General features: G+C 46.7%; 1 protein-coding gene across 2 annotated transcripts in view; it reads right to left on the bottom strand.

Annotated features, from left to right (window-relative positions):
• The window catches only part of FAM3C (FAM3 metabolism regulating signaling molecule C), a 429441-nt gene that overhangs the window by 126578 nt on the left and 277130 nt on the right, over nt 1-25733 (bottom strand). For both annotated transcript variants that reach the window (XM_078680653.1, XM_078680664.1), the window contains exon 7: nt 18158-18208. In XM_078680653.1, coding sequence (XP_078536779.1) covers nt 18158-18208 — 51 coding nt within the window. The remainder of the gene's footprint in view (nt 1-18157; nt 18209-25733) is intronic.

Raw genomic sequence — 25733 nt, 5'->3', positions numbered from 1 at the left:
CCAGCCATCAGTGCACGCTTTCACCAGGCACACACCACCAGCCATCAGTGCACGCTTCCACCAGGCACACACACCACCAGGTGGCAGTGCACACATCCACCAGGCACACACATCACCAGCCGTCATTGCACGCTTCCACCAGACACACATACCACCAGTCATCAGTGCAGGCTTCCACCAGGCACACACACCACCAGCCGGCAGTGCACACTTCTACCAGCCATCAGTGCACAATTTCTACAGGCACACACACCACCATCCATCAGTGCACACATCAATTGTTAACGCATCCACAATTAACTATTGTAGCAATCGCAGTATGGCACACTTTACTTTTAAACATATTCATCTAAAGCGCAGCATGCCACCATTGCTACAAAAAAGAATACACATTTTTTGGGCCTACAATTTATAGACCTTTGTTGCAATTGGTGTTGCAATATTTAGCAATGCCAATAGCTCAAACTTAATTAATGCGAGACCTATTGCATTGCAAATGCTTGTGTTTTTTCTTCCACACAGACTCAAATACTCCGGAAATGATGCTTCACGAGACTTGTCGTCACAGCGACTCTTCACACCTTTGAAGATTTGTGCTGGTAATTTCACCACTTTTTTTTTATAATACCAATATTCCTTTCACTCATAAACAAAGTGTAAGGATTCACTTACCTCACTTGGAGTGGTTTGGATAACTTAGTCCTTCGTTACCCTTCTGTCTCTTTCTTACATGCATCCAATCACCCACACTTAATTTTTCAATGCAAGCCCCCTGATACTTTAAAGAAAATGTTCACCTAAATTTCTCCTTTCCACCACCTTGGATAATATCACTTTAGGCTTCCTTCCTCTCATGACTTCCAAAGGTGTTTTACCAGTAACACTGGTAGGCGTCATGCAACACAACCCCACCAACTTGATTGTCGCTTCATCCGCTAACTACCTTGACACAAAGCCAAATGCAACTCTTCCTTGAAAGTCCTGTTACACCTCTCAACAAGACCATTGATTTGGGGACAGTAAAGAGACGATCTAATTTGCTCAACCACATTCACACTTTAAAAAAAAAAAAAATCTTCATAACTTGAGTTACAAATTGTGCTTAGTGGTTGTTACAATGGTATTCGTTAATCCCTCACTTTTCCATAGCTCCTGTAGAAACTTGATCACATCCTTGGTGAACTTAACCTCTGGCCAGCTTCAATAATGAGATATAACATGCCCATTCTTTTTTAGGTCGAAGTCTAATAGATAGCATAGCTGTCTGGTTTGCTAAAGGCATCTCGGGGACAATCTGAATGTTTCCCTGGGAATGAATTCCACCTATTGCTTACCATCAACTATGCAGTTTCTAACTCACATTTGCTTGCTTTTTATTTGCTGGCTCTAGATGTTTTAGGTTGTCCAACTTGAGTTTGTCCCTTGCGTTGCTCAGAGCCTATCTACTGTATTCTTCCACCAGTACTGGATTTCTGTAAACATGCCTTTAAATCTTGTTCTTATTTTGTCACATTTGCTGTGCATTCAAAGACAGAGGCAAATGTTATAATCTGTCTTCCAGTGAACTTGATGTTTACTTTCCTTTCTCTGACTTCAAAGTGAGAGGAATTATTTGACAATCATGCTGGCTACTGTGTGCTTAAGGAAGGCTGTACAATCTTATTTTTTTTCTATGTCTTTGCATAAACTGTGCCAATATTTCAGAATATATCAGAATTAGAAAAGAACAAATGAAGAACATATTTTGGTAAGTCTGTGGTGGAAACACATTTTAATACGATCAAATCAATACACTAGGTGACATTTCTACACATTATCGTTTGTGTGCTGTATTCCTTTAGCACTAAAACTGTACGTCTGGTCAAATGTAATGGTCATTTCAATTGAGGATGTGTTGGCACTAATGGCAGTGTACTACCACACCATGCATGCCTCACTTTACCCCACTCCACTGCACCACACTGCTCCATTCTACACCACTCCACACTGCGTCAAAGCACACTACTATGCACCACTCCACTCTACTTCACTCTATGCCTCTATGCCTCTCTACTCTACTCAGCTCAGCTCAATGCCAATGTACTCTAGCCCACTACACTACGCCAACACTCTCGCCCCGATCAAGAAACCCTCAAACAGATGCACCGACAGAAAGGCCATCTGGTTCACCGCCGACTTCCAGGCATCCAAGCAGACTTGCCGAAGACTCAAGAAGAAGTGGCGCCACGAACACACACCGGACAACCACGCAGCCCTCAAGAACGCCAGCCGCAAGCACCACCAACTCATTCGAACCGCCAAAAGGACATCCTTCAAGGAACGCATAAACAACAATGCTCACAAAATCAAAGACCTCTTCAACATCATGAAGGAACTCTCCAACCCCAGCTCCAGCTCTAAAGACATCCCGCCGTCGCAAGACCTCTGCAACTCCCTAGCCACCTTCTTTCACCGCAAGATCGCAGACATCCACAACAGCTTCAACACCCAGACTCCCTCGTCAGCTGCTGAAACCTCAGACTCACCGCCCCCCAGCCACACCGGCCTCCTGCTCTCCTGGACCCACGGCGACGAAACCATCAAAATCATGAACACCATCCACTCTGTCTCACCATCCGACCCCTGCACTCACCACATCTTCAACAAAGCGAGCTCCATCATGGCACCCCAACTCCGGATGATCCCCAACAGCTCCTTCGAGAATGCCACCTTCCCGGAGAGCTGGAAGCACACCAAGATCAACGCCCTACTCAAGAAACCCAAGGCGACCTCAAGAACTTCCAGCCCATTTCCTTGCTCCTATTCCCGGCGAAAGTTATTGAGAAGATGGTCAACAGGCAACTGACCCGCTTCGTCAAGGAGACCACCACCCTGGACTCGTCCCAATCTGGATTCTGCAGCAACCACAGCACCGAAACCGCCCTCATCGCCACCACCGTCATCAGGACCCTGCTGGACAAGGGCAAACTGCGGCCCTCATCCTCCTGGTCCTCTCGCTGCCATCAACACCGTCTGCCACTACACCCTACGCACACGACGCAGGGATCCGCGACAAAGCCCTGGACTGGATCACCTCCTTCCTCACTGGCACAATCCAGAGAGTCCGCCTACCTCCATTCCGATCCAAAGCCATCAAGATCACCTGCGGCGTACCTCAAGGATCATCCCTCAGCCCGACCCATTTCAACATCTACATGGCACCGCTGGCTAACATCGTCCGATTGCACGACCTCAACATCATCTCATACGCCGACGGCACCCATCTGATCCTCTCCCTCACCAAGGACCCCGCCACCGCCAAAACCAACCTCCACGAAGGAATGAAGGCCGTCACCGAATGGATAAAGAACAGTCGCCTGAAACTGAACTCTGACAAGACAGAGGTCCTCATCCTCCGCTCCAGCCCCTCCGCCTGGGACGACTCCTGGTGTCCCGCCACGCTGGGAGCTGCGCCGATACCCACCGACATTGCACGCAACCTGGGGTTCATCCGGGACTCATCACTATCAATGAACCAGCAAGTCAATGCTGTCTCCTACTCCTGCTTCAACACCTTCCGCATGCTTCGCAAGATATACAGATGGCTCTCCACCGGAACCAGAAGGATGGTCACCCAGGCCCTCGTCAGCAGCAGACTGGACTGCGGCAACGCCCTCTACGCGGGAACCACGGCCAAACTCCAGAAAAGACTACAACGCATACAGAATGTCTCTGCACGCCTCATCCTCGACATCCCCCGCCACAGCCACATCATAGCCCACCTGAGAGACCTGCACTGGCTCCCCTTCACCAAGAGGATCCCCTTCAAGATCCTCACCCACGCTCACAAAACACTCCACAACGCCGGACCAATATACCTCAACAAACAACTCACCTTTTACACCCCGAACCGCCAGCTTCGCTCCGCTGACCTCGCCCTCGCCACCGTTCCACGCATCCACAGAACGACCACCGGCGGCAGATCATTCTCCCAACTCGCCGCCAAGACATGGAACACACTCCCCATCCACCTGCGACAGACCCAGGACCTGCTGACCTTCAGGAGACTTCTCAAGACCTGGCTGTTTAACAGTAGCAACACCCCCACCTCAGCGCCTTGAGACCCTCACAGGTGAGTAGTGAGCTCTACAAATGATTGATTGATTGAATGTACTCTACCTTGTACCCTCCCTCTACTCTGAAACAATCTACTCTGTGCCACTGCACTCTGTTCCACTCTACGCTACTACTCTATGCCACTGCACTCTACCCTGCACCACTCCACTCTGCGCTTAAACAATCTACTCTACACCACTGTACTCTACCACACTTCATGACACGGCACTCTACTCTGCTCCAATCTACTCTACATATGTGCCCTCCACGCCAATGCACTCAACACTACTTTACTTAAAACCAATGCACTCTATGACAACTACTCCGCACCACTGCACGCTACACCACTATTCTACTGCAACACTACTCGTCAAGACTGCACTCTTCACCACCCGGTGGATTCCGGGTTGGTGGTAGCAGCCCGGCGCCATTTGAGGAGAGACACTGTATAATGCAGACCTGACTAAATCGCCTTTTTAAATTTATTATTTGCATTACTTTTGTAATATAGTTGTTTTAATAATTACTGTGAGCAAAGCGGTAATTTAACATCTATTGCATGTAAAGACGCTGGCGAGCGCTTTTATATTGTAACGCGTGAAGGGCGACTGATTACTAGCGCCACCTGTCACTTGCATTTTTACCTTTGCCAGCGGCCCCTCTGCCTCGTTCCATCACGGCTTGCTGCCGATTGAGTGGAGGGCGGCTCACCTACCGCGGCTCCTAGTGCCGGCCTGGTGGTGGGAACGGGCGCCATATTGGGAGGAGTCAGAGAGCACTGGGACCTGTGGCAGCCGTCCAGTCGCTCGAGGCTCCCTCACATAAAACGATAGGGAGTCCTCTGTCATTCGTGGATTCCGGGTTGGTGGTAGCAGCCCGGCGCCATTTGAGGAGAGACACTGTATAATGCAGACCTGACTAAATCGCCTTTTTAAATTTATTATTTGCATTACTTTTGTAATATAGTTGTTATAATAATTACTGTGAGCAAAGCGGTAATTTAACATCTATTGCATGTAAAGACGCTGGCGAGCGCTTTTATATTGTAACGCGTGCAGGGCGACTGATTACTAGCGCCACCTGTCACTTGCATTTTTACCTCTGCCAGCGGCCCCTCTGCCTCGTTCCATCGCGGCTTGCTGCCGATTGAGTGGAGGGCGGCTCACCTACCGCGGCTCCTAGTGCCGGCCTGGTGGTGGGAACGGGCGCCATATTGGGAGGAGTCAGAGAGCACTGGGACCTGTGGCAGCGGTCCAGTCGCTCGAGGCTCCCTCACATAAAACGTGATGTGTTGGAGGGAGCGCAGCGGGCGCGCCGGAGGCGCGCCGGAGTCGCGCTAGAGTCAAGCTCGTCTGCGCTCGTCCGGGGTTAGGGGCCAAGGATTCTATCGGTTCCTACACTTACACATCCGCTGAATTACAAGCGTTAAGACCTATCTCAATGATGTGTCCCCCCCCGTACCTCTGAACACGACGAAACGAATATCTCGTCTTGGCATCAGCAATCCTGCCAATTTAGTTGCTGAATCTGCCCCTAAATACGCGGTTCTGGAAACCACGCCAAGTATAACTTGCAATTTTAAGTGTATTTATTTAAATACCCGCTCTATGATCAGACACCAGATGGACATTTTCCTGCTGCTTTCTGATATAAAACCAGATCTGCTGCTACTAACTGAGACATGGCTCACTCCGGACTCCCTACCAGACATCTTAGTTGCTTTGCCTGCGGACTATTATATCATCTCAGAAACCCGTCCGGCAGGTAAAGCTGGGGGTGGAGTAGCCATCATTGTCAATAAGAAATACCAACTTAGACAACTTCCCTCTCTACACCTACCCAATGTAGAGAACATAGTTGCTAAATTAGACACTGCTAATGGGACACTCGCTGTGGTCTTATTATATCGCCCACCTCAAACCATGACCACTTTCCCTTCCACCCTTGCAGAGCAACTGGCTACGCTTGCCACAAACAATTCCAAACTACTTCTGATAGGGGACCTGAATCTCTGGTTTGATAATACAGCATTAGACCCACAAGCAGCTGAGATGAAGGACCTTCTGAATGACATCAACTTAATACAATATATTGATACTAAAACTCACCAGAAGGGCCATAGTCTTGACCAAATCTGGTCTCTGAATCTACCTGTACACTCCATTGACATTAAACCCTGTAGCTGGTCTGACCATTTCAGTATTAGTTTCTCCTTTTGTGTTGATAAAACCCCCCAATTTAAGCTGCAAGCTACTAACTCGATTCGAAAATGGTCCTCTATGGACATGTCAGCTTTTTTAAATTTCTTAAAGACTACTCTGCCTGTACAGAGTTCTGATGTGGAGACAGCCGACTGCAGGCTTAAAGAATGGCTAACGTCGGCCATCAACATTTATGCTCCTCTTACTCGCTTCTGCAACTCACATGGCGTGGACGCACACAAATGGTTCACGCCGGAGTTAAAGAAATTAAAAGTAGAAGTGAGGCAGCAGGAGAGAATTTGGCGAATTAATTACTGCCCCCAAGCAAGGATTGCATATTGCTCAATTAGGAAAGCCTATCAAAAAACACTACATACTCACAAGACTGATTATTTTTCTACAAAAATTTTAAATGCGACTAATAAGTCGAAAGAAATCTTCAGGGTTGTGACTGAGCTGTGTAATGATGATAGAACCTCTCCTCCGGTAGTCCCCTCACAAATACTCTGCAACTCGCTTAATGACTTTTTTAGTGATAAGATATTATTGATTAAGGACAACTTATCCAAACTTCCAGTTTGTGCCCCTATGGAGGATATCTTTTTTAATCCTTCAACATTGCATTCCTTTTCCTTAATTGATGACAAAACTTTTTTAGACTTACTCATTAGAGTTAAATCAGGATCTCCTGAGGATGTCTGCCCCCCCCAAATAATGAGAGAAATCGGTCGGGCAATCCCAGATAGCATGATCCCTCTGCTTAACAGTTCCCTTATGTCGGGGATAGTCCCTAACAGTTTCAAACAGGCCTTACTGATTCCCTTAAAAAAGAAATCAGGTATTGACTCTTTAGACCTTTCTAACTATCGGCCAATATCACTTCTGCCCTACTTATCTAAGATATTGGAGGCTCGTGTCACCAACAGCCTTTCAAATTTTGTGGAAGACTCCGGTTACTTACAACCTAACCAGGCAGGCTTTCGGCCTGGCCATTCCACCGAGGCAGTCATACTGGCCGTTCAGAATACTCTAAGGTCTAATGCTGACAGGGACTTGCACCAGGCCTTGGTGCTTCTGGATCTGTCTGCCGCATTCGACACGGTTGACTATACCATTCTGGTCAACCGTGTCGAACAGGCCGGTCTCAGAGACTCGGCCTTGGCCTGGCTCAAGTCCTTTATATCAGAACGTACCCAGTCTGTTCGGCTGGGATCTTTCACAGCCCCAAAAAACAGTTCCCTGTGTGGGGTTCCTCAAGGATCTTCCCTATCCCCTTTATTATTTAATTTATATATGCGGCCTCTTCTGTTCTCCCTAAGAGAGCACAAGGTTACTGTATATAACTATGCAGACGACCTGCAGTTGGTTTTGTATTAAACTCATTAAATGCGGCCGAGGATTTTCAGGCAACCATGTCTCTTATTCAAAGGTGGATGTCTCTAAATCATCTCAAATTAAACCCAGGGAAAACCGAACTGATCCTGCCTGGGAAGAGCGAGATCAGTTGGAGCCCACGCTTCTGGCCGCCTGACATGGGTTCCCCTCCAAAAAAATCCCAAACAGTAAAAAGCCTGGGAGTGACTCAACGAGGACCTTACCCTGAAATCTCATATTGGAACGGTGGTTTCCTCTGGCTTTTTCCAACTGAGGAAGATTAGGAAGATAGCACACCTCCTCACTGACTTGGCTTTAATTCAGGTAGTCAGTGCTTTAGTTCTCTCTCATATTGATTTCTCAAATGGCCTCTATCTGGGCACACCCATTGGTCAACTCAGAAGATTGCAATACCTGCAGAATCAAGCTGCCAGACTAATCTGCAAGGTACCTAAATGGGAATCAATTCGATCTGGACTTGAGAACTTGCACTGGTTGCCCGTGGCACAGAGAGCCACATTCAAGGTAGGCTGCATTGTTTTCAAGGCCTTGGAGGGCAAGGGCCCAATGTTTATCAGACAACTGATAGGGAGATATAGTCCCTCACGAAGTTTGAGATCAGCTCACAAAGACCTACTTGCGGTCCCCCGTTTTAAAAAGAAACGACAGGGAGGTAGCAGTTTTCATTTTTTAGCCGCTTCCTTGTGGAACTCCCTTCCTTTGACTCTGCGACATAGCAGGGATCTTCTCGCCTTTAGAAAGGCACTTAAAACTTTCCTTTTTACACAGGCCTATTTGAAATAGCGATTTTCTTTTATGCTTTGTTATGTTTTGATTCTCTCCTCAGCGCCAAGAAGCTCTTGGGCGTACGCGCGCTTAATAAGTAATAAATAACATAACATAACATAAACTCAACACCACTCTACACTGCTGTACGCTTCGCCACTCTATACCATTGCGCTTTATTTCACTGCACTCTATGCCACGCTATTCTACTCATCACCACTGTACTATACGCTATTGCTCTCTACACCACTTTACGCCAGTGCACTCTATGCCACTCTCCTACACTCTTCACCATTCTAATCTATTCTGCACCACTGAACTCCATGCCACTGCACTCTAAACCACTCTACTCTAGACCACTGCACTCTACACCTCTGCACTCTACCCTGCACCACAGCACTCTAGTCTGCACAACTCTACTCTGTGCCACTGCACTCTACACCACTTTATTAAAAACCAATGCACTCTATGCCAATTTACTCTACACCGCAAACTTTAGGTCATTTCATTCTAGGCCACTCTGCGACACTCCGCTCTACAACACTCCATCCTATGACGCTCTACTCCACTCTCTGCTCCTCCACAACACTTTACTCCACTCTACGACATTCTAAGCAACTCTCTATGCCACTTTACTCCACTCTATGCTACAACACACTGCTCCACTCTACTCCACTCCACTACAACACTCTACTCTATGCCACTCACCTCCACTCTATGCCATTCCAATCTCCTTAACTACTGTTTTCTATGCTAATCCACTCTATGACAATCTACTTCCCTCTATGCCACTCTATACAACTTCCTTTATGCCACTCCACTCTGCTTGAGATCATTGCACATTCTATGCCACTCCACACTACTCAACTCTACTCCACTATATGCCCTGCCATTCTACAACATTCAACCCCCTCCATGACACTCTACTCAACACCACTCTACGCCACAACACTCCACTCTACTCTACTCCACTCCACTTTACCCCACTAACCTTTAGCCATGATGAACAGCAGCCACGCTGGTGTATGACACTGCTAAAATATATTGGCAAAGCCAATAACTCTTGCATAAGCGAGACATATTGGCTTTGCCAGTGCTTGTTAGACAGTGTTTTTCCCAGCCAAAGCTGACCTACTCCCGACAGCCTCCTTATTATCACACAAAGCGACTCTAGAGTGGCACTGCTCTCCGCTGTCCATAAACTACCCAGTTTCAGACACAAAGTGAAAAGACGACTGTTCGAATCATTGCCAGCACCCCCAAATTGTATTTGTTATTCTCTACTGAAGAAAGGCAGCAATCCTGAAACGTGTGTCTAGACATACACAGCAGTGGCTGCACTAACAATGGTGAATACTACAGACTTTCAACTGAAGTGAGTGTTATCATGCACTGCATTTACCACATTGTAACTGGGCTAACTGTGTGCTCCAGGGAGAGGGCTCACTCCACCTTTTGTGAACATATACAAAGAGGACAGAAGTCCTGCTATATTGTGCCAGCCAATTAAACCACTCAAAGAGTGCAGCTTTGTGTTAACTTTGTTTTATTGAGTTTCAGGCAATGAAGAAAACACCGTACAAGCGTCTTATAATACTGCAGCTTTAATCGTCTAACAAGGGCTTGCTGAGTGTGCTAACGCAAATCGGCCACCGCATCGAGTTGCCAACATGCTTATCAGACACAACAGGAAAAAACACTGCTGAATAAAGTGTATACTTACACTCCAACTAGGCACCAAATGTTGTATGGTTTTACTCTACTGAAGTTCTTTGTCATGTTGACCACAAATAATAACATTCTCAGGCCCGCTGGAAAAGTCAGTTTCGGGCTTCAAAGAGTTTTGCTTCCGCTTAGCCTTTGGTGAACTTGCATACTAGTACATTTATTGGATAGATATATTGCATCTAAGAAGGTGAATCCAAAATCCTCTATAGCTGTCTGTAGCTAAACCCGCAAAATTGAACCAGCTGCTGCTGACCAATGTAATAAAGGAAACGAGTGACGATGAAGACAACCAATGGCAAGTAATGGGCGGGCTCTAAGTCCTGTCTATATTTTTTTTCTCCCCCTTAAACAATAGACCGTTGCAAGCAACCGCCCATTCCCTGTCTCAGGTAGGACCTAAAAATTAACATTAAGCATAGAATTAATCACTAACCCTGGGATTCACAGTAGTGCGTTACTCGCCACAAAGACCTTCAATGTCCCGCCATGAGGTAGTAAGCACTATAAACTCAACACACAAAGTACCAAAATACAGCATAGTTGGCAAGTGCTTCAATACCATAGATAAATACACAAAGGGGTCAGGCCCATTGGACAGGACCCAGGTAGCGCCAATTTATAAGTATAACAAGGGGAAAACCTGGTATCCTAATTGATTATAATTTTTTTTATTGACAAACACGCTATATTCTTTTAGTGATTGGGTTATTTATTCACCCTATTTTTATCAACTTTTTTTTTTTGGTGAAAGGACCCTATATCCTTTTCTTGGAACACAAACAGTAACATATACGACAATTTACTTAACATTTATCACAAAATACAATACCAATACTTTTTGACAAACACCAATTTGACGTTATTTCACATCAACATAAATACATCACAATAACCAATGTGCCATATGTACTCCAAAATGACACTATCAAATTTCATTAAGCATTCTTATAATTCAGTCCAAATGATTCTCCTGAATCAATCCTTTTTACATCCACTTTTGCCAACTTAATAGCGATTGCCGATGCGTTTCGAGCCACACGGAATCTCAATGGGCTCTCATCAGGGCTTCTTACTCACAATACATTGGTAAAATATGCCAATGTCTTGAATATTTTTTTCAATGACCATGCGTCTCTCTCAATTTGGAAAAGGGACCGTGCTCTTGACCCAGTGGATTTTGGAAGAATAGTGTGGATGGCATTCAGATGCTAACTATCATTTTCATACTTGACTGGCAATTATAAGGTTGGGATTTGCTGGGAAAGGCGGTGTGAGGCAGGACTCTCATTTTAGCCAATGTATGTCGAGGCTAAAGGGCAGTCTATTCTTTTTTCAAAATTCAAATGGTGGCAAGATAGCTCAGTGGCTTTTAAATCTTCTGTAGAGATGAGTGTAAAAGCCACAAAGTAAGTGTTCGAACCCTAGTTGGGCTGGCTCAGCTTTTCATCCTTGCTACGCTGATAAACTAAGAACCATTAAGCTTTGTATTATGATGGACGGAGATGGATGAAAGATGCTTCAAGACTCAGTGTTTTCAAGTCTGCACTTTTTAGAACATCCACAAAGTACACTCCAGTCGTTTATGGACAGATTTCACAGAAGGATCAAGGTACTCACTTAGGGACTTTAGTGATGCACAATGAGTACCTGTCAAATGCCACGTGGGAGCTGGAGGTCATCAAGGTTGTTCTTCAAAAGGACATTTTTAAAAATGAAACCGCTGTGGTTCCTTATTTTTCTTAAAGATGTTCTATAATGAAAGGTGTTCATAAAGATTTTACAGTGATAACTGCTTTTAGGAGGTTATTCTTATACCCGAGAAGGTGCCTTTTTCAATTGGATTTGAGACGGGATAGCACAGGAGCAGAGCTCTCAAGTTTCCCAGGTCCTTGCATGTGCAGCTCACAGAGTCCAGGATTGTGGTTTGCATGCTGGGCTTTGTAGCCCAGTTTAGTCCACTAAAAAAATGAGGACTACAAAACCCAGAATACAACACAAAAACCTTGACTGGTGAACCACTCACGCACGGACCCAGAACACATTAGAAACCTGTAGGTGGTGTTAAGGGAATGATGTAGGTTATCCCGCTGTGCAGTATACTCAGCCTACTTTTTATATTCTAAGGTGTCCTGTTTTTGCGGAAATATTTTGGCGGAGGGTTGCTACTGGTACCTGAACCCTTTTGTCAGGATCATGAACAAATTAACCTGTCTGTCTGTTCACGGAGTAAATCGGCTTTCCTCTTAATCAATAATCTAGCAGGCGTCTCTTATCTTGCAGGCACGACCACAAAAAGCTAACAACTGCATTGCAATTCCAGATCGGACTTCTATGCAGGTCATATCTGGCCAGGAATGGCTATGAGTGGGTGAACACACGTTTTCCATTCGTGTTTAGATCAAAGTTATTTTCAGAACCTTTAAGAAATTAAAAAGTCCCCATTGCTGCTTTATAAATATTGGGTTAGCTGCTGCAATACCTTTTTTACAGGGAAACGTAAGCAATGTTGTAGACATCCTCTCGACATCACTTCTCGCTAAACATGCATATTCAGACCTTCACAAATATTTCATGTGTTTTTTTTTAATGAAGTGGATTCCGGTAGAATTTCCCTTGGAGCGCTCATCAGCCAGAGGCCAAACGTGACCTCTACATCCTCTTAGCGGGTTTAGCGACAGACACGAGATCCCTGTGCAACCCGAGAGCCACAGGGTCGTGGTCAACGTCGCCTTTCGCCCTCCTAATGATGAATACAGAGTCGACAGAAAATTTCTACAACTAAAACGTCAAGGGGAATCGTGTTTTGTGCTAGAAGTCAACATTTTACTGCAGAAACGGAAGAAAGACTTTCAGACATGTTAAAGTTTGACTGCTGATTTTTAAAAGCAAGCCTCAAGTTAAACTGGCGCTTTAACTAAATTCCGTTAGCACACCTATTTTGTATAAATAGAACTATAATATCTAATAAAAACATGTTATTTTCTGTACACTAAAATATCAACCCGTGTGGCATTTTTGAAAGCAGAAAGCCAAACCAGACTTTTGAACCCCTAGATATCTGACGATTCTTTGGGGCGGGAGGAGGACACGCAATGGGGCGTTCCAATTTTAGATCTGGCCCCGGTTAGGCAGTGGACTAATGATATAATACGATTGAATGCCATCTGCCTGGAACAGGGGGTAAGAGCCCTAAATGGGAGAACGAAGAGTGACAGGGGAGGCGCCTGCACATTTGACAATGGTCGCAGCCAAAGTCGGATAGATTATGTCCTTTGTAGCCTGAACCTGTGGCAGCTAGTATGTGACATGGAAGTAAAGGGTAGATTGGAGAGTGACCACAACCCTCTCTGTGTGGCCCACAACTGGTGGTCGGTCATAACAGGGAATTCTCAATCGACGAATGCCCCGCTGCCTGACATGACTAATGACATGCGCAGATTGAAATGGCCGTGTGTACTGGCGAATGCGGAATCCATGGCATTTATAACCTCCGAGGTGGACATTGCAATCACCGCTATGGAGGATGCAGCCTTAGTAATTCCAGGGTCAAAGGAAATATCCGATATTCATGATAAACTCTTTTCCCTTCTAAAACCGCACTTCCTGAGGCCCTGTAAGATAAATAGCAAACAACCACCTAGACTAGCTAAATGGTATAATCACCAGTGTAGGGAAGCTAGGCTAAGCTTGGGCAGAGCAATTCGGAGTAGGGATGGGGTAGTGATTAGTGGCGCCAGAAAGCATTATAAGGCCAGCCTATCCCTAGCTAAAAAACAATGGGACGAACAGCATTGGGCCGAACTAAAAGGAGGCCTCGGGGGCTAAGGATTCTAGGTTATTCTGGAACATTGTTAAGTGGGGAAGAGGTGGAATTCCAGACAAACCGGGCAACAATGTCCCAGAGGGTACCTGGGTAGATCACTTTAAATCCCAATAGGCAGAGACTGCACAGTATAAGGGCATGGAAGAAATTCTAGCTGTATATTCCACTGGGGATTTATTCACTCTTAAGGAAGCCGAAGATGCTCTAAGCACTGTCCCAGGGGGAAGGGCCCCGGGTTTAGATGGCGTACCAGCTGATGTTTTCATTAATGATAAGGCGCGGTGGGCTAGATATATATTCCTTTTGGGAAACGCCATTGCGAAGGGAGCGGCCGTCCCGGAACTATGGAAGGGAGCTATCATTATACCCTTATACAAAAAAGGGGATCGGTCTCTTCCAGCCAACTACAGGCCTATAAGCCTGATTGCCACCGTTCAAAAAGTGGTAGGTAGGATGGTGGTTAATAAATTGATGGACTGGGTTGATGAGAACAATGCCCTGTCCCCTTACCAGGCTGGTTTTCGGCGGGCCACTAGTACAGTTGACCAGGTGTTTCGTTTTACTCTGCTACAGTGGGGGACAGTGGTGCTAGGCGAAGGCAGTCTGTATGTTGCTTTTGTCGACCTGCGGGCTGCCTTCGACCTGGTCCCAAGGAGAAAGCTCTGGGCAGTTTTGAGTGAAATGGGTCTCCCGGCTGAGTTACTTACCCTGGGGTTATGAGGTTGCATAAATGCAACTTCGCTAAAATCCAATGGGGCATGCATGGTGAATCCTCTGATGACTTCCCGGTTGAACGTGGAGTGCGCCAGGGGTGCGCAATGGCTCCCCTGCTTTTCTCATTATTCATAAATGGGATTGTGGCTCGAATGTTGGACGCCAGCGTAGATGCGCCATCGTTGGCGGGCATCAGGGTTCCGATCCTGATGTTCGCCGACGATACGCTAATTCTATCCAAAACTCCAGGCGGTCTGCAGCGAGCTCTGAACATCTTTGGTTCTTTTTGCGGGGAACATGGCCTGGAAGTTAATGTGGGAAAGACTAAGCTGATGGCCTTTGCACCAAAACGTAGACCCAGGCTGAAAATATTCTTGAACAATAGTTTGTTAGAGGTGGTTACCGTATTCACCTATCTTGGGATCCAGATAACAAACTATTCGAGATGCTCCCAGCATTTAGAAATGGCTGTTTTGAGGCACCAACAAATCTCAGGGGCACTTCGGGTGGAGCACAAAAAATCCAGGTCCAAACCAATAAAGCCCGTCTTGGCAGTGTATGAGGCCAAGGCTCTAGGGTCTGCTCTATATGGGGCAGAGCTGTGGGGCTTTGGGAAACTTCTCCCCTTGCAGTCCTCTGAGAACAGGTTTTTTAGGGGAATTACAGGACTCCCGCAGAGCACCCCACTGATTCCCCTTGGTCTTGACCTGGGGAGGAGAGCAGTTAGTGATCTAGTGAGGTTGCGCCCGATTCTTTATTGGAGACGGCTCTGGACTACCCCGGAGATCCTGCATTACGCAGAGGGTTTTTTAGCCATAATAAATGCTGATATCTTTCATAGGATAGAATGGCTAAAAAATCTTAGGTCTTCCTTATGTGATCTTGGTCACTCAAATATATGGGATAACCCAACTGGGGAGCTCTTTCCGAGCAAAAAAAAGTGATTAAAGATCTGTACTGGGATCATGTAGCTGCAAGGGTTTGGAGTAAAACTAAATCTGATTCCATGACGGGGCGTTTTGTGGAAGCTAAACTGTATCCAGTTTTGGAACCCTACTGGGATAGCATAACCAACCCTGGGGACAGGAAGCTTTTCTTCCAGTTAAGATCAGGTGCCCTTCCATTGAGATCACTGACAGGTAGGTGGAGGAGCTCCTCCACTCTATATTGTCCAGCCTGTGGAGCACCAAATGAAAGTATAGGCCACTTTTTATTCTCCTGTAAAGCCTATGCCATCCCGAGGAAAGTTTGACTAGTTCCTGTCTGTAAAAATCTAGGAACATTTAGGGGTGTAGAGGCCTTATGAATCATCTGTACCTCCACTCATATGCCTGTAGTTTTAGCAACAGCTAAGTATTTGGGTTGGGCATGGTCTATTAGAAGGAGGGCTGTTCCCAAGAGTACACTGAATGGAGCATCTCTACTGGCACCCGTGTAAATATGTACCAAGTTTTATATCTATTTGTTTTTAACCAATTGTGTATGTCTGTTTAATCATTTTTAAACTATTGTATTTAACGAGGAAATAATTGTTTAATGATGTATTTTAAATGTATGTTTGTGCTTTTATGAGACAAATCCTCGAATAAAGCCTTAGAATTCGGAAAGCAGAAAGCCAAACTGAGTTTTAAATACGCATTTTCAGTTAGGCGACAATAAATCTTTTTTTTTTTTAGCCATCATCAGCCCAATTTTTCTACTGGGCTCACACCACCCACGTCCTTGCCTCAGTGCCAGGTGTTTTTAGGCCTCTCTTACAGACAGCTCCTAGACATCTGTTGCGGAAAGACCTTTTGTGGACCATACCCAAAACGTACAGCCTGCCCACTGCTTACCAGTGGTTGGCTTTCTTCTTATTCAATGGCTTTCCTTCCTCTTCTTGAGTTTGTCCCTGGAGCATAGTTTATTTACCATCCACTTGCTTTCAGGACCTTTATCCTTTCACGCATTAAATTAAAGGGATTACTTTTTCTCTCGCTTTTAAAACTTCACATCAGTGCATGAGTCTTTTGCGCTCTCTCTCCCAGTCCCCCTTGACAAACTCACCCCTGCATTCTGTGTAGCTGTCCTACCTCCCCCTTTGCTCCCTGCATTTTCTATCCATTCTCTAGTTTGTAACGTATATATATGCCAAACAATTCCCACCACTTCTGACCACATCCGTGCTTCGGCGAAGAAGGAACTCAGGCCACCACAGCAGTTCAGGCAAGATGTATATTTATTTGCGTTTCTCCCGCAGCCTACAACGACGCGTTTCGGGCTTCAAGAGCCCTTGAATAAATATATATATATATATATATATATCTCGCAGCTTATCACCCGTGAGGGTATTCAGGTGCTGTCCATGGGCACGGAGAGATGAAGTGACTTGGCCAGAATCACAGGATGTTGCGCAGACAAGACTCGAGCCTGGATCTACAGCCCCCAAGTCTGTAGCTCTGGACGCTGCACCACACCCTCTAGCTCCTCAGTGGTGTTAATCGCCCTCACTCCTTCCTGCTCCTTCTCTCTGAGCCCATCCTGTATTTTTTTTTAAATTATATTTTTAGGGGTTAGGGAAGGGGTGGGGGATTTTGGGGGCTGCTGCAATTTGGCAAGAAGCTGCTCCGCTCTCCCACCTTTGATTTTATTATTTTTTATATTTACAACTCCAAGATAAGAGTCCACCATCTTTTGGTAGAAAAGTAAAGAAAAGCCAGAATGACTATAGCGTCATGAAGTTTGTGCAAGCAAGAGTGTTGACACAATCATACATCAAACTGGAGACAAAAGCCAAAACAGGTACGGAATGTCACTTGTTTGCATATGTTATCATGGAGGTTACAGATTTTTTTTTTTTAAATACACCGATAGCAAGCTTATTTTTGCACTATTGTTCAGCATTGGCAAAAAGCTTTGGCAAAGCCAAAGGTACAATCTATTAACTTTGATAATGATCATGCTTGTTTTTAGAATGTGCTTGATGTAGGCAGTTTCAAGTCTGTTCAGCAGTACACAAAGTTACATGGCATGGTTGATGACAGAAATGGCCAGCACGACCAGAGAGCATTTAATGAAGCTGTATGGTGGAAGCGCTCTATGTGAGAAACTAAGGGACAGTGAGGCACTCAGTTTGTGAGCTTTTTGGTGCCCCATGTTGAATCTTTCGAGATACAGTGTAAGAGGCTCGTGTGCTTGTCTCTGACCATGTACAGGACTTTGCTGACTTTTGCCTAGGTTAACGCGATACAAATAACATATACATACACACAAGTGTATAAAAATACACATCCAAGCAAGTGACTTTCAAAGTATACATTTATTGAGTGGCCTTAACCAGTAAAACGTTCTTAGGCATTCTAACAAAGTCAAATAGTTTTTAAAAAGTGGACATTTTATGATAAAGAAGCAAAAAAGATATATTTTCTGTAAACGTAAGGGAACAGAAGAAACTTACCTGCACCCCAGAGATCAAAGAATTTTGTGTCCATCGCTTGGCCAGTATTTCCTAGGGAGAAGTTTACATTTAGACAGGAGTATAAAAAACCTCAGACCTACAACATTCTACAAAGAGAAGCATGTAATAGCAACGTACCAATAAAAGCTTCCCTTGCATAGGTTTACAATTAGGTATCCTTATAATCAATCATCAATTTCTACAGATATGCACGATGGGAGCATTCTCGATCAGAATGCCACCAAAGGCTTTCTGGCACAGGTGCACATTTAGATATGAATATAAGGAATCACCGTATAGGATTTACAGCAGAAAGTCACTGGCTTTCTAGCTTAGGATTACATTTAGGTAGAATTGTTCTCAACATGTCCTACAGACATTTAAGCAGAAATTATTTAACAGTACCTTACAACCAAAGGCATCCTGGTTAGGTGTACATTTAAATAAGAGTATAAAAAAACAACGTGTTTCTAAAGATGTACTACAGGAAGCATCCACCAGTGCTGGGCAACCCGTCTTCAAACACAAGTTTAAATATAGATTTGAGTTTGAGCATTTACCATCATTTACAAAGATGCATAACAAACCATCCACCAGCTCTGTGCAACTGTTGTAAAATCAGCCTTGCACCAAGAAACCATACAGGATTTTAGATGTGTAACTTTGAAGAACAAGGATGTTTTTCACCCAGTGTTCTGAGTAACATTAAATAAACCAGAAGAAAGCCATTATATACAGTTCAAAATGTTAAAATAGCACAACATTTCATGTTAATGCAGTTCAGCTTCACAATATTTGCGAAAAGTTTCATGTAAATAGTTGTCATAAAGCCTTTTAAAGGAAGAACAAAGCCAAAAGAGGAAGTATGTAGAGATAAGGCCCATGTGCACAATGCAAAACGCCTGGCCCATGAGTCACTAATGAACCCGATGGAAAGACTAAGCAAATTAGTGCTTCGTATCTGTGAGCAGCAGGGCAGGACAGGCCGTAGCGGGCACCAGGCATTTCCCAGGTGGGCCGCCAGGATGGGGGGCGGTTTTGGACTCCTGGGGAGCTGCTTTTGTTTTCGGGGGCCGGCAATATCTGCCCCCCTGTAACAAAATCGGCCGAAACCAGCCCTAGAAAAAAGCTCTGCCGCAGTACCCCCTCTTCCCCATGGACCGCAGGCCGATCAGTTTGCCAGGGCTGGTTTCTGTTCCCAGTCCAGCCCTGGTGAGCAGGCTTAAGTTGGTGGAGTCAAACGGGCAGTTTAAGTTTGTACTGTTGCTTACTGTGCTTATTCTGAAGGTGTAAGACAGGGCTATTTAGAGGGAGTTGGGTAGCGAGGTAGAACATAAATGGTAGAGAAAAGAGGAAGTACTTTCAGGTTATATGGGTTGGAAATGGTGGCCAAAAGGAGCAGTGATGTCAAAGTACATGCATATGTGTGATCAGTGTGGGTGGGGCGAGGGAAGTGTCAGTGTAAACAGAAATGTTGGGTGGAGTATGCTGACATACTTAGTGTAATGGTGACTAGACATCGTTAGGCGAGAGACTGCAGAGTATGATAACAGGATTGGACTGAAACAAAAAAAAAGCGCAGCACCAAAATATAAGTTGACAATTAGCAAACCAGATAAAATAAAAAAATGGCCCACATTGGAAAATCAGGAAAGTTTTGTTTTGAACTTGCAAAATATCCATACAAGGTATCAGAGGCATTTATGCTATCTGCAGGCAATGCTTGTGGTAAAATTCAGGAAAATCAACAGTACAACCAGTCTGGCCATAAAACAGGCCCATAAACTGCTAAAAAAAAAAACTGTCCCACACACTGATCTGTCAGACCAGCCCACCCAGCCCTGCCTGACTGCCCTACATGCCAGTCCACCCTGTGTGCATGGTGCAATGACGATGGAGTATGATAAATGTGCAGGGTTCAATGATGAAGTTAATTAAGCCGCAAGCCCTGCTATCTGGGCAATCAGGAGGTGACCCCTTCTGTTGCTCCAATACCCCAACCACCCGTAGAAAAGATGGAGGGAGAGGAAGAATGGGAGCAAAAGAGGGAAAAAGAAAGGAAGTTAGTAGACAAAAGGAAGGGATAGAAAAGTTAACTCACCAGGCACCCGCTGGAGGGTCGGAGTTAAACATCTCTCCATAAAATACTTTGATTTATGCAATAGTGATACATTTTGATAAAACTATTGATACAGTGTGACTTAACCAAAGTTTAAAGTAATTCAAATTCTGTTCTGAAAAGTTATCAATTAGGACACCGTTTGACTTAATTTATATGGAAGTATTACATTAGTGTGTTCGAAATTTGATTTCAGTGCACTTTTTAAATTCCTGAAGGAAATGACGTACACTGTTTGCTAGCCGCTGAATTTATGGGGTCTGAAATAAAAAATAAAAAAAACCTGAGACTGTCTGACCGCCTGGAATAATGAAAAACATGTCTGCTAAGTGTTACACAACATCATAACTTTTATATAAAGTTACTCTTGTTGCCACACTACCGTAAAATAAAACAGGTTTTTCAGCAAAGATAGCCAAGTCTTCTCAATCGGTAGCATGAATGAACCGACAGGGATATTTGTATAGCCTCAATAAATCATCACTCAATAAGCAGATCTTATACCAATATCCGGAAATGTGCAATATCCCGTTTGAAGATGTAGTCAAATGCATCCTATGATAGAGATATGAGGAAGTTTGTGGCGTGATAGAGTTCCCTAAAATTATTCATGTCTCCTGGAATTACAACAAAAAGAATGCTAGTTATTGAAATATTCCCGATCAGATTAATCATTGTATTGTACTCTTCAAGACTATAATTTTTTTAGTCTGGTCAATTATGATACTGCTGTCTACATATACTAGACATCTATTATCCCTTCGACCTTAAACTTGGGCGAGACAAACAGACTTCCGATATTTACTCCAAGAGATCAGCAATACAAAAGCCAACACGCATTTACAATGCAATAGTCTCGCCTTTGCAAAAGTTAGAGCTATTGGCATTGTAAATGACAAATGTTTTATTTAAGTGTTGGTTTTGAAATCAGAAAAATGAATGGCATTGTCATTTACAATGCCAATAGCTTAATCTCTCGCAAATGCGAGACCCAAATGCACCCACACACACACACAGAGCCACACACACACGTGGTGGTGGTGGATGTGGTGGTGGTGGATGTGGTGGTGGATGATGATGATGATGATGTGGTGGTGGTGGATGATGATGATGTGGTGGTGGTGGATGATGATGATGATGATGATGATGTGGTGGTGGTGGATGATGTGGTGGTGGTGGATGATGTGGTGGTGGTGGATGATGATGATGTGGTGGTGGATGTGGTGGTAGTGGATGTGGTGGTAGTGGATGTGGTGGTGGTGGATGTGGTGGTGGTGGATGTGGTGATGGTGGATGTGGTGGATGTGGTGGATGATGTGGTGGTGGATGATGTGGTGGTGGATGTGGTGGTGGTGGATGTGGTGGTGGATGATGTGGTGGTGGATGATGTGGTGGTGGATGTGGTGGTGGTGGATGTGGTGGTGGTGGATGTGGTGATGGATGATGTGGTGATGGATGATGTGGTGGTGGATGATGTGGTGGTGGATGATGTGGTGGTGGATGATGTGGTGGTGGATAATGTGGTGGTGGTGGATAATGTGGTGGTGGTGGAGAATGTGGTGGTGGTGGAGAATGTGGTGGTGGTGGAGAATGTGGTGGTGGTGGAGAATGTGGTGGTGGTGGAGAATGTGGTGGTGGTGGAGAATGTGGTGGTGGTGGTGGAGAATGTGGTGGTGGTGGTGGAGAATGTGGTGGTGGTGGTGGAGAATGTGGTGGTGGTGGTGGAGAATGTGGTGGTGGTGGTGGAGAATGTGGTGGTGGTGGTGGAGAATGTGGTGGTGGTGGTGGAGAATGTGGTGGTGGTGGTGGAGAATGTGGTGGTGGTGGTGGAGAATGTGGTGGTGGTGGTGGAGAATGTGGTGGTGGTGGTGGAGAATGTGGTGGTGGTGGTGGAGAATGTGGTGGTGGTGGTGGAGAATGTGGTGGTGGTGGTGGAGAATGTGGTGGTGGTGGTGGAGAATGTGGTGGTGGTGGAGAATGTGGTGGTGGTGGAGAATGTGGTGGTGGAGGAGAATGTGGTGGTGGTGGAGGATGTGGAGGTGGATGTGGAGGAGGTGGTGGTGGTGGTTGTGGTGCTGGTGATGGTGGATGTGGTGGTGGAAGATGTGGTGGTGGAAGATGTGGTGGTGGATGATGTGGTGGTGGATGATGCGGTGGTGGATGATGTGGTGGTGGATGATGTGGTGGTGGATGATGTGGTGGTGGATGTGGTGGTGGTGGATGTGGTGGTGGATGATGTGGTGAATGTGATGGATGCCGTGGTGGTGGTGGATGTGGTGGATGTGGATGTGGTGGATGTGGTGGTGGAGGATGTGGTGGTGGATGATGTGGTGGTGGTGGATGTGGTGGTGGTGGATGTGGTGGTGGTGGATGTGGTGGTGGTGGATGTGGTGGTGGTGGATGTGGTGGTGGTGGATGTGGTGGTGGTGGATGTGGTGGTGGTGGATGTGGTGGTGGTGGTGGATGTGGTGGTGGTGGTGGTGGATGTGGTGGTGGAGGTGGATGTGGTGGATGTGATGGATGCCGTGGTGGTGGTGGATGTGGTGGATGTGGATGTGGTGGATGTGGATGTGGTGGATGTGGACGTGGTGGTTGTGGTGGTGGATGATGTGGTGGTGGTGGATGATGTGGTGGATGATGTGGTGGTGGATGATGTGGTGGTGGAAGATGTGGTGGTGGAAGATGTGGTGGTGGATGATGTGGTGGTGGATGATGCGGTGGTGGATGATGTGGTGGTGGATGATGTGGTGGTGGATGATGTGGTGGTGGATGTGGTGGTGGTGGATGTGGTGGTGGATGATGTGGTGAATGTGATGGATGCCGTGGTGGTGGTGGATGTGGTGGATGTGGATGTGGTGGATGTGGTGGTGGAGGATGTGGTGGTGGATGATGTGGTGGTGGTGGATGTGGTGGTGGTGGATGTGGTGGTGGTGGATGTGGTGGTGGTGGATGTGGTGGTGGTGGATGTGGTGGTGGTGGATGTGGTGGTGGTGGATGTGGTGGTGGTGGATGTGGTGGTGGTGGTGGATGTGGTGGTGGTGGTGGTGGATGTGGTGGTGGAGGTGGATGTGGTGGATGTGATGGATGCCGTGGTGGTGGTGGATGTGGTGGATGTGGATGTGGTGGATGTGGATGTGGTGGATGTGGACGTGGTGGTTGTGGTGGTGGATGATGTGGTGGTGGTGGATGATGTGGTGGATGATGTGGTGGTGGATGTGGTGGTGGATGTGGTGGTGGATGATGTGGTGGTGGTGGATGATGTGGTGGTGGATGTGGTGGTGGATGTGGTGGTGGATGTGGTGGTGGATGATGTGGTGGATGTGGTGGATGCCGTGGTGGTGGTGGATGTGGTGGTGGTGGATGTGGTGGTGGTGGTGGATGTGGTGGATGTGGTGGTGGTGGATGTGGTGGTGGTGAATGTGATGGTGGATGTGGTGGTGATGGTGGATGTGGTGGTGATGGTGGATGTGGTGGTGATGGTGGATGTGGTGGTGATGGTGGATGTGGTGGTGATGGTGGATGTGGTGGTGATGGTGGATGTGGTGGTGATGGTGGATGTGGTGGTGGATGTGGTGGAGGTGGATGTGGTGGAGGATGTGGTGGTGGTGGATGTGGTGGTGGTGGATATGGTGGTGGTGGATGATGTGGTGCTGGATGTGGTGGTGGTGGATGATGTGGTGGTGGAGGATGTGGTGGTGGAGGATGTGGTGGTGGAGGATGTGGTGGTGGTGGATGTGGTGGTGGTGGATGTGGTGGTGGTGGATGTGGTGGTGGTGGATGTGGTGGTGGTGGATGTGGTGGTGGTGGTGGATGTGGTGGTGGTGGATGTGGTGGTGGTGGTGGCAGTGGTGGTGGTGGCAGTGGTGGTGGATGTGGTGGTGGTAGATGTGGTGGTGGTAGATTTGGTGGTGGTGAATGTGGTGGTGGTGAATGTGGTGGTGGAGAATGTGGTGGTGAAGAATGTGGTGGTGGAGAATGTGGTGGTGGAGAATGTGGAGGTGGTGGTGGAGAATGTGGTGGTGGTGGAGGAGGTGGAAGTGGTGGATGTGGTGGATGTGGTGGTGGTGGATGTGGTGGTGGTGGATGTGGTGGTGGTGGATGTGGTGGCGGTGGATGTGGTGGCGGTGGATGTGGTGGCAGTGATGGTGGATGTGGTGGTGGTAGATGTGGTGGTTGTGATGGTGGTGGATGTGTTGGATGTGATGGTGGATGTGGTGGATGATGTGGTGGTGGATGATGTGGTGGTGGATGATGTGGTGGTGGATGATGTGGTGGTGGATGTGGTGGTGGATGTGGTGGTGGTGGATGTGGTGGTGGTGGATGTGGTGGTGGTGGATGTGGTGGTGGATGTGGTGGTGGTGGATGTGGTGATGGTGGATGTGGTGATGGTGGATGTGGTGATGGTGGATGTGGTGATGGTGGATGTGGTGATGGTAGATGTGGTGATGGTAGATGTGGTGATGGTGGATGTGGTGGTGGTGGATGTGGTGGTGGTGGATGTGGTGGTGGTGGATGTGGTGGTGGTGGATGTGGTGGTGGTGGTGGATGTGGTGGTGGTGGATGTGGTGGTGGTGGATGTGGTGGTGGTGGATGTGGTGGATGTGGTGGTGGTGGATGTGGTGGTGGTGGATGTGGTGGTGGTGGATGTGGTGGTGGTGGTGGTGGTGGATGTGGTGGTGGTGGATGTGGTGTGGTGGTGGTGGATGTGGTGGTGGTGGATGTGGTGGTGGTGGATGTGGTGGTGGTGGTGGATGTGGTGGTGGTGGATGTGGTGGTGGTGGATGTGGTGGTGGTGGATGTGGTGGATGATGTGGTGGTGGTGGATGATGTGGTGGTGGTGGATGATGTGGTGGTGGTGGTGGATGTGGTGGTGGTGGATGTGGTGGTGGTGGATGTGGTGGTGGTGGATGTGGTGGATGATGTGGTGGTGGTGGATGATGTGGTGGTGGTGGATGATGTGGTGGTGGTGGATGATGTGGTGGTGGTGGATGATGTGGTGGTGGATGATGTGGTGGTGGATGATGTGGTGGTGGATGATGTGGTGGTGGATGATGTGGTGGTGGATGTGGTGGTGGTGGAGAATGTGGTGGTGGTGGAGAATGTGGTGGTGGTGGAGAATGTGGTGGTGGTGGAGAATGTGGTGGAGAATGTGGTGGTGGTGGAGAATGTGGTGGTGGTGGTGGAGAATGTGGTGGTGGTGGTGGAGAATGTGGTGGTGGTGGTGGTGGAGAATGTGGTGGTGGTGGTGGAGAATGTGGTGGTGGTGGAGAATGTGGTGGTTGTGGATGTGGTGGTGGTGGATGTGGTGGATGATGTGGTGGTGGATGATGTGGTGGTTGATGATGTGGTGGTGGATGATGTGGTGGTGGATGATGTGGTGCTGGATGATGTGGTGGTGGAGGAGAATGTGGTGGTGGAGGTGGATGTGGTGGTGGATGTGGTGGTGGATGTGGTGGT

This window comes from Lissotriton helveticus, chromosome 1_1 (genome assembly GCF_964261635.1).
Source record: "Lissotriton helveticus chromosome 1_1, aLisHel1.1, whole genome shotgun sequence".
Taxonomy (NCBI): domain Eukaryota; kingdom Metazoa; phylum Chordata; class Amphibia; order Caudata; family Salamandridae; genus Lissotriton; species Lissotriton helveticus.
This window is presented reverse-complemented; position numbering and strand designations above follow the sequence as displayed.